Here is a 17,371-nt window from a genome sequence, read left to right as displayed (position 1 = left end):
ATGAAATCTTTGAAACATTTTTGTTGTTTTGTGACAAAGGGTATTCTGTTTTGTTTCTTTCTTGATCAAAACCTTGCACTTGTTTAATGATGTCAGGTGGAGGAATACGTTCTCGTGTATACATGTGTGATACCCTCCTTGTGCAGTTGTGGTAGTTTTGGTACTGGTAGTGACGTGAAAACAGTCTGTGTCATGAATAGATAATGTAATTATTATAGAACATCAGAATTGACCTTACGTATTAAACTCGAAGGTGTCATGGTAGGAAAGAAAGATCCAGTTCTCTGAACTTACTTCTCTCCTACAATGACATATTTATGCATTAGCCCTGTGAAGATCTGTGTTAGGATTGATCTTTTAGTAACCTATACTTGTAAGAGGCATTAATGGGAACTGGTGATCAGGCTCATTGACCTGGTTGATGCATTTCATCGCTTCCCAGTTGTGTAGATAAATGCTCATGCTGTTGATCACTGGATTTTCTGGTCCATGCTCAATTATTTACAGACCGCTGCCATATGGCTGGAATACAGCTGAGAGCAGCGCAAAACTCAACACACTCACTCATTCAACCAGAGTGAGGAAGAAATGAGTGTGAATAACAGGATGTTTTTATCCTACTAAATGCTCTAGTATGATGCTCTATATATTTAATCAAACAAACTGACATTACCAGGACATGCTGGAAATGTTATATGTATGACTTTCTCATATCAGAGGTGTGGAACTTGGCTCCATTCACATCAAAAGACTTCTCCATCCGAGGTCTGGCCGACAGAATCAAGGACCTCAGCAACTTGGCCTACCTGTATCCAGACATACCGAAGAATCAGGCCTTCTCCAAGTATTATGTGTCAAATCCAGGTAACCACAACTCAATCCTTGTTGGAATAACCATCAAGTAATGGTGAACAGTGTTGTAGCACACTTACCATGGTGTGACCATAGAGTGGGTTAGCCCAGTGGTTTTGCTGCACCTGTTATATTCAGGTAGAAATGTTTCACCCATTGTTAGGCTAAATATAGCAGATCTCATTCATGATGATGATGATGATGATGATGATGATGATGATGAATAATGACAATATGATTGAATAATAAATACCACAAAAGTCTGTGTCTAAGTGAATACAGTTATTATTCTAAACTCCCAGGGGAGTACTGAACCTGACAGTTACATGTTGTGTTTGTGTTCCAGAGCAGCCTAGTTCTGCTGTAGATGGCTACATCAAACCCACCCTGGTCAATGTCATGTGAGTACCTTCTTACCTTCAGTGGGCCGATGGTGGTCCTGGTTTCTTAAAACTTGGTGTGCAGAGTTCTGGAACTTAGATGTTCCAGGATATGATAATGGGCTTCAATTCCAGAATCTCCATGAATGTGAAAGACCCATGAGCACAAGACCCATGCTAGTGTGTGCCGCAAAAGTGCCACAACTTGCATTAATGCAGGCTGTCCTCCGGGAATAGTGATGAGCTACCAATCTGTGATTAAATAATATGTGTTTGTTCCAAGCAACACTAACCTCAGCACACTGATTCATGTCCAGATAATCTGGACAGTTGGTTATGTTACATGGGTGCACCTGAACACAGTTAACAACATCACAGATGAGTATGCCTTATTATACTCCCGGCATGTAATGGTGTTTACAGATATGTGGCATTTATACTTTTCATGACTTCCGTGGAATGTTTCAAACTTAATCTAAGAAAACATCAAGTAACTGTCACATGATTTGTCCTTTCAAATATGTGGGGTCCGGGGGGATATGTCATCTTCTGATTACTCTTGTTAGTTTTTCCCGGTTTCCATTGAAACAATTCGGACTTAGTCTCAAAATGGAAGGATAGGCTTCGTTTCCAGAGCACAACTCGAAGACCATTTGGTATCTTTCAACAGATCTTGGCAGATATGTTAGACAGATCTTGAAGTGGTACCTTTTGCTGTTTGCAGATATATGGCATTTATATTTTTCATTAGTTCCATGGAAACAGTTCAGACGTAGTCTACACAAACATAAAGTAACTGTCAGATGATTTGCCCTTTCAAATATGTGGGTGTCAGGGGGATATGTCATCTTCTAATGACTCTCATATTTGTCTTCAGCTGCAGTGTAGAACGAGGAACTATGTATTCAGCTGCGTCCATTTGTACATACATCCCAATTCTCATTAATGTGATATCTCATAAACTGTTTTTACTCAGTATCTTCAAATTTGCTGATTGCCTACATTGGGGGATTACACAGACACCAGTCTGTTTGGGTGACCAAATTTTGCTGAATCACAAGCTTGACACTGAGAAGTATGAACATTGGTTTGAAGATTAATGCAGGAGGGGGTCCATGTGCTATATCCCTATATCATATTTTAAAGATTAGACTCATGGTGGCATATTGCATTATTCACCACAGTCTATTCTTCTCCCCATCCTCACTGCCATCTTTGCTTCGGGATGCTATGACTGCCTTGGCATCCTCACTGCCATCTTCGATGATATTTATGCTGATTCAGGATGCTATGACTGCCTTTTTGTACACTTGGCCACCATTCTCGGGTGCTGTGGTAGCCTATGTGTGAGTTTTGTTTCTATTTCAAACAATTAGTTTTCCGTTACAGTGGGTTTGTTTTGGTTTTAGAGGGTATTGTAGTAGTTTGGGAAGTTTATTTCCCTATTTTGGTGATTTTTGTTCTGTTTTGGTCTATATGAGTTCAGTTTTGATGAAGTTGGTCAATCGGTTGAGCGCTGAGACTGCCTCATCTCCATGATGATGTCGTATAAGTTGTTTCAAGGCATTTAGAAGTTGGAGGAATCAAACTGAAAGTGCTTTATGGTTCAACTTCTTTATTATACAGGGTCACAACGTTTCGAGACAGATCCTACATCACTGTTAGTATGGTATGCCTGATGGTCAGAAAATGTTTGTCATAAACATTTGGCTCATAATCATCAAAGGTTTGTTAACATAAAAGTTAATCTGCCACAAATACGACAGTTGAGTCAAGCATAGTAGTTTGATAAATGCAACCATTTTCTGTCAGCTAAAATCTAGTAGTGGTATGAGTCTGGTTACTTTAAACAAAGGTGTGTTATTCACACATGATTTAGATGTAATTTGTAAGCAGTAGTGATTAAAATCTATGGAGAAGATTGAAAGTATAATGCCTGGGATACAATGAACATGAACAATATTTTTAATTATCTAATGAAATTATCTAATTAAATGACAAATTTATTTAAAGATTTGTTGGCATGCTAATTCTTTTGTATTTGGTACGATGAGTGAGTGAGTTTAGTTTTACACCACACTCAGCAATATTCCAGCTATATGGCGGCAGTCTGTAAAAAATTTAGTCTGGACCAGACAATCCAGTGATCAACAAAATGAGCATCGGTCTGCTCAGTAGGGTACTGATGACATGTGTCAACCAAGTTAGCGAGCCTGACCACCCAATCCTGTTAGTCGCCTCTTACGACAAGCACAGTCGCCTTTTATGGCAAGCATGGGTTGAAGGCCTATTCTACCCTGGGACCATCACGAGTTATCTGTTACAAGTTGTTTCAAAGGCATTTAGAAGTTGGAGAAATCAAATTAAAGATGCTTTATGGTATATATACACATAAGAGTAGACCGATAACAATGGGTAACAATGTATATCTTGCAATGGGAAAACCTGTATATATTGTTACCCATTGTTATCGGTCTACTGTTATGTGTATATATACTACAACCCATTAGTTTTACCCTCACTTCACCTGAAGAAGAGACTAGGATCTGTCTTGAAACGTTGTGACCTTGTATAATAAAGAAGTTGAACCATAAAGCATTTTTAGTTTATCTGGTACAGTGATTGTGCTGTGGGATAGAAAGGATTAAAACATCATTATTGAATATGGTGTTTATTGGCGTAAAAACCCTCTTCTACACAGGTGATGTTGTTTTTTTTACTTCTTCGTGGGTTGGAAATGGGGGAATGAGTAAATTACATGCAGAATATAGTGGCAGCAGCAGCACAGCATGTATGGCTCTGATGTACTTAACCAGTATAACTCAAGTTGTAAAACATTAGTTGTAGGGAAATAACACGAGCAGTACTCATCACTTGTTGTTTCCTGTGATAATTGTCCCTACCATCCATGCTGGTAGTATGTGACTGAAGGGACACTTGGGAAGTAGGGGGCTTATATCAGGAGACAGAGGTCTAGTGAGATGCAAGGAGTTAGTGAACATTTCTGTTGTGATATGTGAGTTGATGTGGCAACCTTAGGGATTGGGTGGTCTGTTTGCTTGTGTGTCATCAGAGTCAGTATGGTGTGGAATGATGCTCATGGTATTGGTCACTAGGTTTTCTGGTCCAGATTCTATTATTGACTGCCTTGAAAAGTTGAATACTACTGAAGGCAGATTAAACGTCCAACAAGCAAACAAACAACCCTAATTATTTGATGAGGATTGTGTATATTTCGAGCATTAGTTTTACAAGCTTTGTATTAGCTAAGTACAAGTTACATAGCGCTGCAATTTGGTCAAAAAGCCCAGAATCTGGAACAATGACAGTGTCATAATAGACATTGACAGGAATTTCATCTGCCATTAGTGATGACTCTGCTGACACACTTTGCTGGACCCTTTAATAGTATGATCTATTTCAGATATACTGGTGAGGATTTGTGTGATTGTTTCATGACCACAAGCCGTAATTGGAGAATCAGTTACATGTCTGAAGCAGATTGATTTTATATCAAGGGAGATTAGATACATTTGTATTGGCTTAGTCAGAAAATACATAGGTCTGGTTCTGTTCCAATCTCATGTAATTAGGTACTTAAATGCTTTCAACTCTGCCGGTGGGGAAGGTGTGATAGTCGTCAAACACCACGGGTGAATACACCAGCCAGACCATGGCAATGTCAAATTAATGTGCATCATTTGCAATTTACTGTATCACTTTCTCAATGTCTGAAAGTATGGGTGGAACTTTTAAGGAAACTGTAGAATTACTAACTATGTCATTCATTTTTCTGAAAAAAGGATAAGTTCTGGGTTACATAGCAAAGTTGTCCATGTTTTATATTATTATAATGTGGCCGGTTATTGAAAAGAACAGCTCTGAAACACTAGTTTTGACAACACATCCTTATCAAGTTCATCAAACAATAATTAACAGTTAATTATACAGAAATAGTGATAAGTGATAAGTCAGTTTGAACAATTACAGTCTTTATTAGGATTGCACCCAAGGAAAAGCAATTTAAATATAATTGCATTACATGGAACAGAAAAGTTTGGTCGCCTTTGTACAGTTGGAGAAACTGGGTCAGTGCTTGTTAATGGATCTGATTTAACTGACTGGGGATTTTCAGAGCTGTACTACTTCAATACATTCAGATGGTCCTCTGTGTCTTAACTAAAGTCCTAAATGTTCAGGTTTTCTGACAAGTGGCTTGACTAATCTTGTCTACTCTTCCATAAGACCAAATCTTAGAGATGTTATTGAGGTGTTAAATCTTAATTCAGAACCAAGTTAATTAAGTTTTAATTGCATTTTGTAGAAAATGCAATAAACATACTCTTCATTTTTACAAAAATTTCATAAAATTTTGTTAATATTAGACCTTCCATTTGGCATCTGGCATGTAGTAGCAAAGCTGATAATATCCTTGATAAGCTAAAACTGTCACCCTAGACTTTTTGAGTGTCAATGTGAGTTAACACATGTAAAGGATTGTGTTAAAAGAGTCAAGAATCAGATAAGATAAATTCATACTCTTTTTACAATTAAGTTTTGTACTTGTAAGCATCAGGGTTTAGCTGACACTGTCGGCTAGCAGTAAGGTGGCCTAGTTGCTAGGTGATGGTTGCCCATGCTTGACAGCTGCAATATTTTGACACTGTAGGGACTTGGTCCTTGCATTAAGTTGACAATTGTAATCATTTTGAAATTGCACCTTTCACTTAATTGATAATTGCATATTGTTGATTGTGGCTCAAAAGAGTTGTTGTCTTTGTGATGTACATGAGATTCAATTTGAAGTTGTGTACCTGTGGTTCAATTAATGGTATTGGTACACACAAATTTTGAATGATGTTTGAATTTAACAACCCTGTATGAAAATTGCTTGATTCTGTCATGTTACAATTATGTGCATACTACTTAATGTTACGTATTTATTTACATAATTTGCTGTTATCATCAGTTACCTTCTGCTTTAGGTGGAAAACATGAAGTACAGAAGCACTCCACTTGATCCTTATAAAGAAGGAAAGCGGTGCTTTAAAACAAATGTTTTGTCTTTGATTAAATTATTCTATAATTTAGAGTCTAATGATCTGTATCAACTTTGACACCAGCTGTATTGATCAGTATTATGATAGTGAGTGGAATAGATAGGATATCTAACATCATTGACCTGGCAAAATAATTCAAATGTTGTGGCATACTGTCGTTTTTGTTGATATTGTTTGATTTGATGAAAGAAGCCATGATCTGGAAATGATCACAAGATGTGTCTCTTTCATGTGTGTGAATTAACCAGCTCATGTTTTGGTATGGTGGAAACAAGTATCCCTTCAATACTAGTTGCAGGAGCTGCTCTTCACACATCATTCAGATACTCCACTATGATCACAGGAAAGGAAACTGTCTGATGTGAAAATGATTGGGCAAATTGTCACAGTGAAGTGCATATCTTTATCAGTGGACACTCTGATCAGGTCCTTACCTCTAGGGCTCAATTTGGCTCCAGTTAACATAGGTCTTCTTTGCCCGTACATCATTAACTAGACTCAGAGACATCAGCACTTTGTAAAGACCCAAGTCAGATAACTGTTCAGACCATACTATGATAGTATGAGTGGTTCGAAGGGATGACCAGATTCTAAATTTCTACAAGTTTCTCTGTTATACATAGCAATATGGTGACTTAGAAATGCTAAGTTTTAATCCATATGTTAAGTTGTATAATGTATATTTACATTTCATTTGTATGCTCTACCTCTTGGCCCTTTATGTAATGCAGTTGGGTGGCTTTCAGGTAACCATTTTATTTTTATCTCCTCTCATTTCTCATTTGCTACCAACTTCCTTCTTTTCTTCACACTTCTACTCGGCATCTGTATGCTGCAAGATTTTTCAACTTCACTGCACACAAGACGAGTGTAGATTTATTGGTATTATTAGTGAAACAATGTATGACAATGGATGGGTTTATTATTTTGTCAATGAATGCTAGAGGCCTCCAGTTAGTTGCAAACAAGCCAAGAGAGATATTTAATTTCGTCAGACCTAATCGATGCTCCCAGCAGTAAAATTAGTGAACTTGAATGGACAGCAGAATGGGGGCTATCACTTCTATTTCATGCATGGAATGGCTAGACGTTTGGGCACTGACCAAATTCTAAATGAAAGCCAACATAATGGAACACAGCCTGAACACACAATCCATTCACTTAAACAACAGTCATGCCAAACCTTATCTCAACTCCACCCCATGACGTCCACCACAACTTGGCCACCGTACACCCTCACCATAACCCCTTTACCTCCACCCCTCACCATAACCCCGTCTGCCCCTTACTTCCACCCCTCACTACAATCCCATCTACCCCTTACCCCCACCCATCACCATAAACCCATCTATCCCTCACCCCCACCCCTCACTGCAAACCCATTTACCCCTCACGCCTACCCCTCACCACAAACCCATCTGCCCCTTACCTCCACCCCTCACCACAAACCCATCTATCCCTTACCCCCACCCATCACCATAAACCCATCTACTCCTCACCCCCACCCATCACCACAAACCCATCTGCTCTTTACCTCCAGCCCCTCACCACAAACCCATCTATCCCTCACCCCCACCCGTCACCACAAACCCATCTGCCCTTTACCCCCGCCCCTCACCACAAACCCATCTTCCCCCTTACCCCCACCCCTCACCCCAAACCCATCAAAAACATTCTCTAACTCAGCAAATCAGCTATTTATTTCATAACATGCACAATTCTGACAAAATGTTTCAAACCATGGCCATATTCAGCATTTAAATTCACTATTTGTCAAGGATTATTGATTTATTTTGGAGCTGTTATCACAGGCAGGTAATCTTCATGTAATTATCACACAGTGATATCATTTCCAACTAAAAGGCGTCAAATCCCTCCAGCCATCTGTCATTGAACTAATACCTGTCACTGCTGGTTGAGGTTGGACATGATAGTGTTCAAGTTGTTACTTCTACGTGTCACTTGGACAGACATAAATGAAGTCAGGAGGCCATACACGAGAACTGACATGAGGTTCCATCTTTCTCATAATGAGAAGTCATTTCCAGGGACAGTTAGTCTAAAAGGCTCTTGTAGGTTTTTCAGTGTGGCAAAGAACTTATGAAATAGTACTTTGTGACCTGTGTGATTGTCTGATGCATTCTTTCAGACACATGAGCAGTTTGCATGTTTTTTCTCATGTTTTTGGGGGGGTTTGTTGTTTTTCATTTCATAATATTGCTCTTGTTTCATTTTAACACAGAGGACGGCATGGTTAAGGCGTTTCCTTGTCACGCCAAGGAGTCCCCACATGGATACAATGTGTGAAGCCCATTTCTGGTGTTCTCTGCCGTGAGATTGCGGGAATTTTGCTAAAAGCAGCATAAATGTACACTCACTCACTTACTCCTTCACTTGCTCACTGAAACATGATGTTTGTGCATGTCTTTGTGTCTGCCTGTCGGGCTGTAGGGCAACCTAGTGGTTGAAGCGTTCACTGGTCATACTGAAGATCCAGGTTTAATTCCCTGTATGGGCACATTGCTGGAATACTGCTAAAAGCCTTTGTAAGAACACGCTCACTCACTCACTATCTGCCTGTCTGTCTCAGTCCATTGCTGATCAGCTCAAATTTTTCTACTTTGTCAAGTAATACTTTGGTAGATAACATCTGTGTTTTAGCATATTAAAACTGACTGATTTAGGCGTGGGGTTCACATGGCTCGGAGGCCTTCATGAACATTTGGGGTTCCACAGTATTAAGGTACTAATGAGATTTGGTCGTCAGGCTTGATGACTTGGCCAAATGCTTATCACTCCACAAATTGGATCTTTACTATTAATATTGATTATTGAATTGTCTGGTTTAGACATATCTTTTTATAGGCTGCAGAGATATTGTTGGAATGTTTAATAGGATTCTAAGGCTTAATTAACTAACATCCAAAGCAGACCGAGCACATTTCGCTTGCCGTATCTGTTGATCTCATCTTAGTCTGTCTACATTGTTGCTTGCTGGACATTGACAACCTGCGATATTTTAGCTGGCAATATGTCATCATTATCTTTTATCAGTACACTTCTTCAAGTTCTGTTGGTATTCATTATCATTTGTTACAAAAATTATATGGAGCTAATTTAAGAAACATAAGTATTGCTTATGAGGATATATCCCCCAAAAGAGTCATGTGATATGGAAGATTATAAAGCTAAAGACATGACAATGATAAAAGTATTCACTGACCAGGTCAAACAAAATTACAGTATGATTGCTGAATCAGTATGATATTGGATGAGAGCTATTTACAACTGAGTGAATGATTTATATATTTTTAACTGGTCAGTGTCCATCAGGTTTCAGTTTGTTTACAGTTTTCCCTGATCAGATTATCAGTGGAAATAATAACAAAATTAAATAAGTTCAGTTGGACCGAGGGAACAAGATGATCTAACCCACTCAATCACTAAACTCTGTAAGAGAATGTACATGTTACAAACCAGTCTAAGTAAACATAGTCTCAGTGTATTTTGTTACACTCCACCACTGAGTCTAACAAATCCTAGTAGAAGGTCGCGTCAGGTAACCTCTGAGCGACCAATGACCGTCCAATCAAACGCGAGACGGTTAAATAGATTCAACCAATCAGACAACGGCTACTATCAGAGTGATCGGAGGGACTTTCACATTATTCAGGTCACTGACACAGATCACTCCACAAACAAAAACCCGCATGTAACAGTTATTTGACCTGCAGTATATACGCTTTGGGGTTTCTGTTGACATGGTTACCGTTAGCGAATATTTCCGCAAGATGACATGCTTGAATACTGCCAAAAACACTATTTTCAGCGACTGTTTACTCACCGTTGTCATGGTTGTACATACGCCGTGTGCATCACCCGGAAGTGAGCATACGCTAAACAGCATTGGGAATCATTCGGGTACGAATCTTTTTGTGATAAAATATGTGCAAATATCCACTTTCACAATTTGGTAAGCTCTGTTCTGATTGGTCAATCTCAAAGGTTACCTGACTCGACCTCCCATAAGGTTTTGTTAGACTCAGTAACGAAAAGTACTGAGGATAAGTTTACTTAGACTGTGTTACAAACATGACACGTTACAACACGTTACCCCGTGAAGGTTCTGGGGTAGAATAGGCCTTCAGCAACCCATGTTTGCCATAAAAGGCGACTGTGTTTGTCGTAAGAGGCGACTAACAGGATCAGGTGATCAGGCTTGCTGACTTGGTTGACACATGTCATTGGTTCCCAAGTGCACAGATGGATGGTCATGTTGTTGATCACTGGATTGTGTGGTCCGGACTCGGCGGTCTGTAAATAATCAAGTCCGGACCAGACAATCCAGTGATCAACAACATGAGCATCGATCTGCGCAATTGGGAACCGATGACATGTATCAACCAAGTCAGCGAGCCTGACCACCCGATCCCATTAGTCGCCTCTTACGACAAGCATAGTCGCCCTTTATGGCAAGCATGGGTTGCTGAATCTGTTTAAGAAGCTCATTGAAACTGAAAGAACTAAGTTGTGACAAGAGGAATATGTTTATATTCTGCCTCCAAGTTTATGTTGTTTGTACCTAGTTTACAACTATAGTTTTGTAAATCTTGCAATTCGTAGGGTTAATTAGAGCATATAGTGAAACAATGCATTTTGTGTAGTCTCTCAAAAACAGTAAGAGGCTTCTTGGATTTTGAAGTGAATTTCACCAAAACAAATAAATGATTACTCTGGAAGGACCAACCTGTAAAATGTTGGTCACTGGCCTCAGCAATCTCATGGGTTGTGGATTCGGGGTTTTGGGAGGTGTGTGTGTGTTTCATTTTGTTGTACAAATCGAGTGCTTTTTGGAGTAAAAACATTTTAAAAGCAAGGTTCACCCCCTTTGGCACTTACATTGACAAATAGGGAACAAGAAAAGATATTTAACGTATTCCTGTTCTTTCAAATGATAGTTCTGTCATCCTTAATAGGTTCACAGTGTATACAAGTTATATATTCATCGTTACCACTGTCACTATAACTGCTAATGTAATGTCATTAAGCTCTTTGTGTACTCTCGCATTGTGATGTCATAACATAATGACGTCATGACATAATCTGTAGCTGTAATCATGTATTTGAAGACAGTGCTGAAACATGGTTAAAGTGGTTATGTAGACCAGGATTGATTCTCCACATGTGTTGACGCTAATTCCAGTGTCAAATGCAGCATTATTGCTAGAAGTAAAACCATGGTCTGTTTTACTTTGGCTTGTATGTTAAGCTAATATGACTGAGTGGGTAGGGGTTTACTCCACATTTAGCTTTAAGCACATGTTTTATCATAGTCACTGAAGATTTTAGCCTCACATTTTTGCTACTACAAGTGCACCAGAAATTCTATGAAAATTGAAGAAAATTCATTACAGTTCAGATCTAAGAACAAAAACGTGTTTTCCATTTAATGCATTTTTGCCAGAAAGAAGCAGCTAGAAAGATGTAATGCTGATAATTTAGAAATCTGCTCATGATTAGTGTCATATTATGTTTCTCAGAAACCATCATGATAAGTATTTAGTTGACTGCTAATTTTATGGTCAAGCTACTAATTTTGATCCTTGAAACTACTATTTGCAACACTTCGGGTTTGGCATCTCTGGATCTGCTGGATCTGTCAGGGCAGACATATTGTCTGATATTTCAGTCACTGAATTGTTTGATCCAGACTAGATTATTTACAGTCCCCTACCACATACTACATAACACATACAGAATGGACTTGGATAAAGGGAGGACAGAACAAACAAAGAGCAAAACAGAGTGAAGAACCATAGATCAAACATAGACAGAACAAAGTACAGAGTGAAGCTGAATAGAGTAGGCATAAACAGAAAAAAAATGTGTGAAGATCAGTAAAGTGAATGAAAGAACAAAACAGTGAAGATGAATAGAACAAAACAGTGAAGATTGATAGAACAAAACAGTGAAGATCAGTAGATCAAACATACAGAATTATGTATGTAAACATCAAGTAAACAAATTACAGAATGAAGATCAATAGAGTAGGCATAAACAGAGTAAAAATTGATGGAGCAGCAGACTGCAGAAAATACAGAGTAGAGATGATGTAGCAGACAGAACAAAACCGACAGTGAAGATATATGGAGTAAACAGACAGAGCAAAATGGCATGAAGATCGATGGAGCGAACAAACAGCATAAAATATAGAGTAAAGGTCGATGGAACAAACAAACAGAACAAAACACATAGTGAAGATCAATGGAGCAAACAGAGAACAAAATTTCATGAAGATTAATGGAGCAAGCAGAACAAAACAGTGAAGATCAGTGGATCAAACAGAACAACACAGTGAACATGGATACAGCAAACAGACAGAACAAAACAGAATGGGGATTGATACATCAAACAGAACAACACACAAAGTGAAGATCAATGGAGCAAACAGACAGAACAAAGCACAGAAATATGATCCATAGAAACAGATAAAATAAACATGCTTAACAAACTGTTACAAGATCCTCAATTTGTCTGCTATGGATAATGTATTCTCTATGACATTCTTTCTACATCTGAGAGCATAGCACATATTGTACAACTGATATTTGCTTCCTGACAAGCCGATCACAACTGATTACTGTAAAGCCAAGAGTAATCCCCTTCAGTGTAGCTGACTAATAGCTGAAGCCATGGACAAATCATTAGCAATGACTCATGTTGACACAATGAGGTGTGACAGTACAACCTGATTAACAATGAAATTATTCTTATCTGACTGGACTAATATAATTGTGGAGTAAACATTGAAAACATATGCAGCAATTACTGTTTATTTTTCTTTGATTTATGACTGCAGACATATCTGAAAGAAAACATATATAAGAAACAAAATGTAAATTGAACTAATATCTCAAACCCCTTGTAGTTCATTATGGTCAGAAGTGGTTTGAGTATTACTGCATATGGTGTTGAAAACAAACTATAAATGATTTTTTAATGTTCTCTTTTAATTTCCGTTTTTATGTTACAATTTCCACTACAGTATGTTCGTGTTTCAGATAGTATTTTAAATGTACTGTGAATAGTGTTGATGACAATATATTTTGTGTACATTATAAGCTGTTCACTGGTCACGAGGTGGGCATGGGTTGATGTACCATGGATACCCTGAGCCCAAAGGGCAAGGGTTACATGAACAAAGGTCAAGGGTACATTAACCCATGAGCCCTGAGGGACCACCGAACAATGTATTTATCTTACCAAACACCTCAATGTTAATTTCAAACTGTTGATACACTTCAGTCAACCTGTGTGAATCAAACAATTTGAATCTGGCATCTTGCTGTTTTTTCCTGCAGGTGTTATCTTAGAAAAGTCGCTGCAGTGTAATTTCCCTTCTAAATATTCACAGGGACAAATTTAAACATTTTGGCAAAATTTATTTATCGGTATACGAGGTAGATCTTTTTGTACTATCACTGCATTCTCAAAATAAGAGATTTCCATGCATTTTACATGATTCAGTGTTGTTTGAGATGAACTAGTACCACCTTGAAGTACAGAATGAGTTGACATTGGCAGCGGGGTACATTGAACTGTACCTCATTTGTAAGTGGGGTACATTGAAAATAATAGAAGTTCACTTAAGCTAGTCAGGAAATGGCATTCATGTATGAGGAAAGAATGGAAGAAATGACCATAAAGAATGAAAACTTGCATACTTACAATTAGAAAATGAAAATGCAATGAATTCTGAAATTGCATAATATTTTAATATTTCTTTATCAAACCATACAAATACGGGTTTCACTGCCTTCTCAAACGATAAATCATGTTAATTGATGTTCTTGTGTAACTTGCATTTTTCTGAATGTGGCGTTGTGTAACCAACTGAGATTCATGCTGAAATAGACTGCTAGATGCTATCTTAAGGACCTATGCGTAGATACATGATTCATTACTTTGTTGTTCTTAAAGTTTCATGGCAGTAGAAACTGCAGAACTTTAGACATATATAGTTCATTTACAGTATTGTCTGGAATTATTACACACTGAATGGGGATCTCCAACTAGCTGGGTGTCCTTACATGACAAAGCAGCCAGCAATGATGGATATCGTATTCCCTGTCTGAGAGTCAGCAGGCTATGTTCATGTAGATCAATACTCGCAGAAGATCCCTCCAATTGGTCAGAACACAACTGCTGTCATGTTGTAGAACTATCTTAGCAGGATAATTGGGTTTATTGTGGAGAGCCATGACGTTGGCCCTCTTGTAGCTGCACATGCAACACGTCATTACTGTTATGGGAACATGGATTGTGAGAGACAGAACCTATTACTAACACTGGAGGAAGTTTACAACTGACGAAACCTAACACCTGTGTCCCTGTCAAGATGCTGTGGAAGACTTTTCATGGACTTGATTCAAATTATACCCAAGTTTTGGTGAACACCTTCATGACTTCCACAAATGTGTCTGGGTTTAAAGGTGACCGAAATCATCTGTTGGTGATGAACAGTACAAATTCAAACAACATGGAGGATTTCACACTTGTTAAAGTGCTGTCCATTCTGTATCTGGTCATTCTGGCACTTGGCATCATTGCAGGGAACACGGTGGTCATCCTGGCTGTTGGCAAATTTCATTTCCTGCAACAGTTTCGACATATATTGTTGGTTTCTCTGTCAGTTGCCGACCTGCTGCAAGGAACTGTGACGATTCCACTGTACATTACATGTGTGTTGGTGCCCACCCTGTTTTACAATGAGACATTGTGTTACTTAGCTTTATTGAGTTGTCTCATGGTTGTCACAGCCTCCGTCTTGAATTTGACTGTCGTTACATTTGATCACTATTTGGCGATATGCTATCCTTTTTGGCACCACCGGATTATTTCCTTGAAACCACACCTACCACCTGTGGTGATTGCAGTGGTATGGACGATCAGTTTGCTAACTACAGCCTTGTCCTATTTTGCAATGAACTCTGGCTTTGATGAGTGTATTTATTACAAAGTTTTCGACAAAACATTCCTGCTTCTTTCAGTGATAGTGGGGGCTTTAGTTACATGTACATGCTTGGCATATTTCCATCTGAGAATTTTCCTAATATCGAGAGCCTTGGACATGAAGCATCACCATCAGACACAGACCTTCTTGTCTTCTGGTAACCGACGGAGACGGAGTTCCACACTACGGATACAGACGACCAAGACTATCATAATTGTATTCAGCTGCTTTCTGCTTGCATGGCTTCCATTTTCAATCCTAATACTCGTCTTCATCTTCTGTGAGGCATGTGAACCAGGCTATGCAATGGATGTGGTGCTTTACCTGGCATTTACAAACTCAGTTTTAAATCCTATAATCTACGCCCTCAGTCACAGCAGTTTTAAAACTGCTTTCCAAAAACTGTTCAGGATATCTCCTGATCTGGCATCTGACAGTTGTTAAAGACAAGGTTTGATACACTTGGTCTGAAAGTACTTCTTGTCTTTCCAACTAGTACAACACTGTTGTTTAAGCGAAGTGGGACATCCCAGCTGTTCTATGGACTAGGGATTCATCTAGGGTTCCATATAAAGTGTTGTTTGTATACAAATTGGGGAAAATCTGATATATTTCAGTGACTGTTTCTTTATGATTAATTAACATTGCTTTCAGTAATGTAGCCTAAGCAATGAAGCCCCCTCCTATTTATCCACAATATATGATTCACTTGATCTGAAACAAGTGTAACTGTGATATAATTTGGAAAAATCAATATGGGGAATGTTTACTGGCATATGCTGCACACTTGGGTCAGACTATTGGCCTCTGCAATGTTAGATACGGTCATGTGATCAGATATAAAGAATTCTTGATTGCATAGTAGTGGTGAAATCTATAGAGTAAAGGACAGCGAAAATCTTGCAGTAAATAATTTCCTTATGTGTCTAAGTATTTTCATTGTTAAAACAGTTTCTTCAGGGTATAGTTTACAAAGTGTCATCATTTGTCTGCATTTTTTATACAGGTGCGTTAATCAGTGCAAGACTGGTGAATTATTTTCTTGTTTGACTGTACAAACATTTTGTTAAAGGATTGTTGACCTGTTTTCTTGTTAAATTTTACAAACATTTTGTTCATGGTCTTTGAAAGTGTTATGTTGTGATGTAAGGACTGCATACTTCATGGAATTCAGGAGCAGTTATTAGATGTCATAAACTGAGTTTGTAAAGGAGAAAGAAAGATGTGATGGATTGCTCAAACTGCCCCGGAAACAGAAAAACTAACGGTAGGACACAGTGTTGTTTGGTGTTGTTTACCTATGTGTGGATTTGTATGACAGCATCTGCCATGGAATATCATTTTCATTTCCCAAAAGACATCTCTGAGTTAGATAACTTGTGGCAAATCCTTTTCATTCACAAATATACATTTAAAAAAGCAGGGGATATTGACTATACAACATTGATAAAACACAGTCAGTGATGACATCAAGGAGGAAACAGATGAGGAGTAGATGTTATGTGAAAATATGACAATTTATTCCATTTCTTTGCAGATGTTTCATCTATATGGATATATATTACTTTTTCTCATATGTTTTGACACTAAACTCTGAGGTTTGTTCGTTCTTCAAGGAGAAGGTATGCATAAATAGTACATATATAGTATGCAAAATCCCTTCTGGTGTATTTTGTAGGAGTCTGTTTATGTATATACAGCTAATTCTTCTCAGTAGATTGACAAACATGTAGGGTACACACATGGGTACACTCAGTATTTCAGGTCTTCCTGCGATGTTGAAGTGATACCTGTAGATTGACTGTTTTGTATAATTTTAAACATTTTCCTAATTACATTCCCTTTCTGGTCATCTTTATCCCCTACAATGAGTTTTGCAGGAGGGGTTATTAAAATGCGCTCCATCCTTCCGTCCTTAGTGCATTAGTCTGTGCACATATATCTTTTCTGGAGCAGAAATTTAAAAACCATCAAATATTTCTTCACCACACAGATAGATCTGCTGGTGTACTGGTGCCTTTTGGTAGTTTGGGTATACTTAATGAAATATTTTTGATGTTTCCATG

At 38.3% G+C, this 17,371-nt stretch overlaps 2 protein-coding genes across 2 annotated transcripts in view; both read left to right on the top strand.

Moving 5' to 3' along the window:
• The window catches only part of LOC137298454 (signal transducer and activator of transcription 5A-like), a 51,495-nt gene that overhangs the window by 20,675 nt on the left and 13,449 nt on the right, over positions 1-17,371 (top strand). The window contains exons 18-19 of the mRNA XM_067830723.1: positions 718-864; positions 1,199-1,253. Of these exons, the coding sequence (XP_067686824.1) occupies positions 718-864; positions 1,199-1,253 (202 nt within the window). The remainder of the gene's footprint in view (positions 1-717; positions 865-1,198; positions 1,254-17,371) is intronic.
• Positions 14,691-15,749, top strand: LOC137297730 (histamine H2 receptor-like). Its single transcript, XM_067829673.1, has one exon. It carries the CDS (start codon positions 14,691-14,693, stop codon positions 15,747-15,749), a length of 1,059 nt encoding a protein of 352 aa, XP_067685774.1.

Source organism: Haliotis asinina, chromosome 10, assembly GCF_037392515.1.
Source record: "Haliotis asinina isolate JCU_RB_2024 chromosome 10, JCU_Hal_asi_v2, whole genome shotgun sequence".
NCBI classification, from domain to species: Eukaryota; Metazoa; Mollusca; class Gastropoda; order Lepetellida; family Haliotidae; genus Haliotis; species Haliotis asinina.
This window is presented reverse-complemented; position numbering and strand designations above follow the sequence as displayed.

Bases quoted from the DNA above. Each gene is read 5' to 3' on its own strand.
- LOC137297730 (XM_067829673.1), top strand. From the start codon at position 14,691: ATGCTGTGGAAGACTTTTCATGGACTTGATTCAAATTATACCCAAGTT.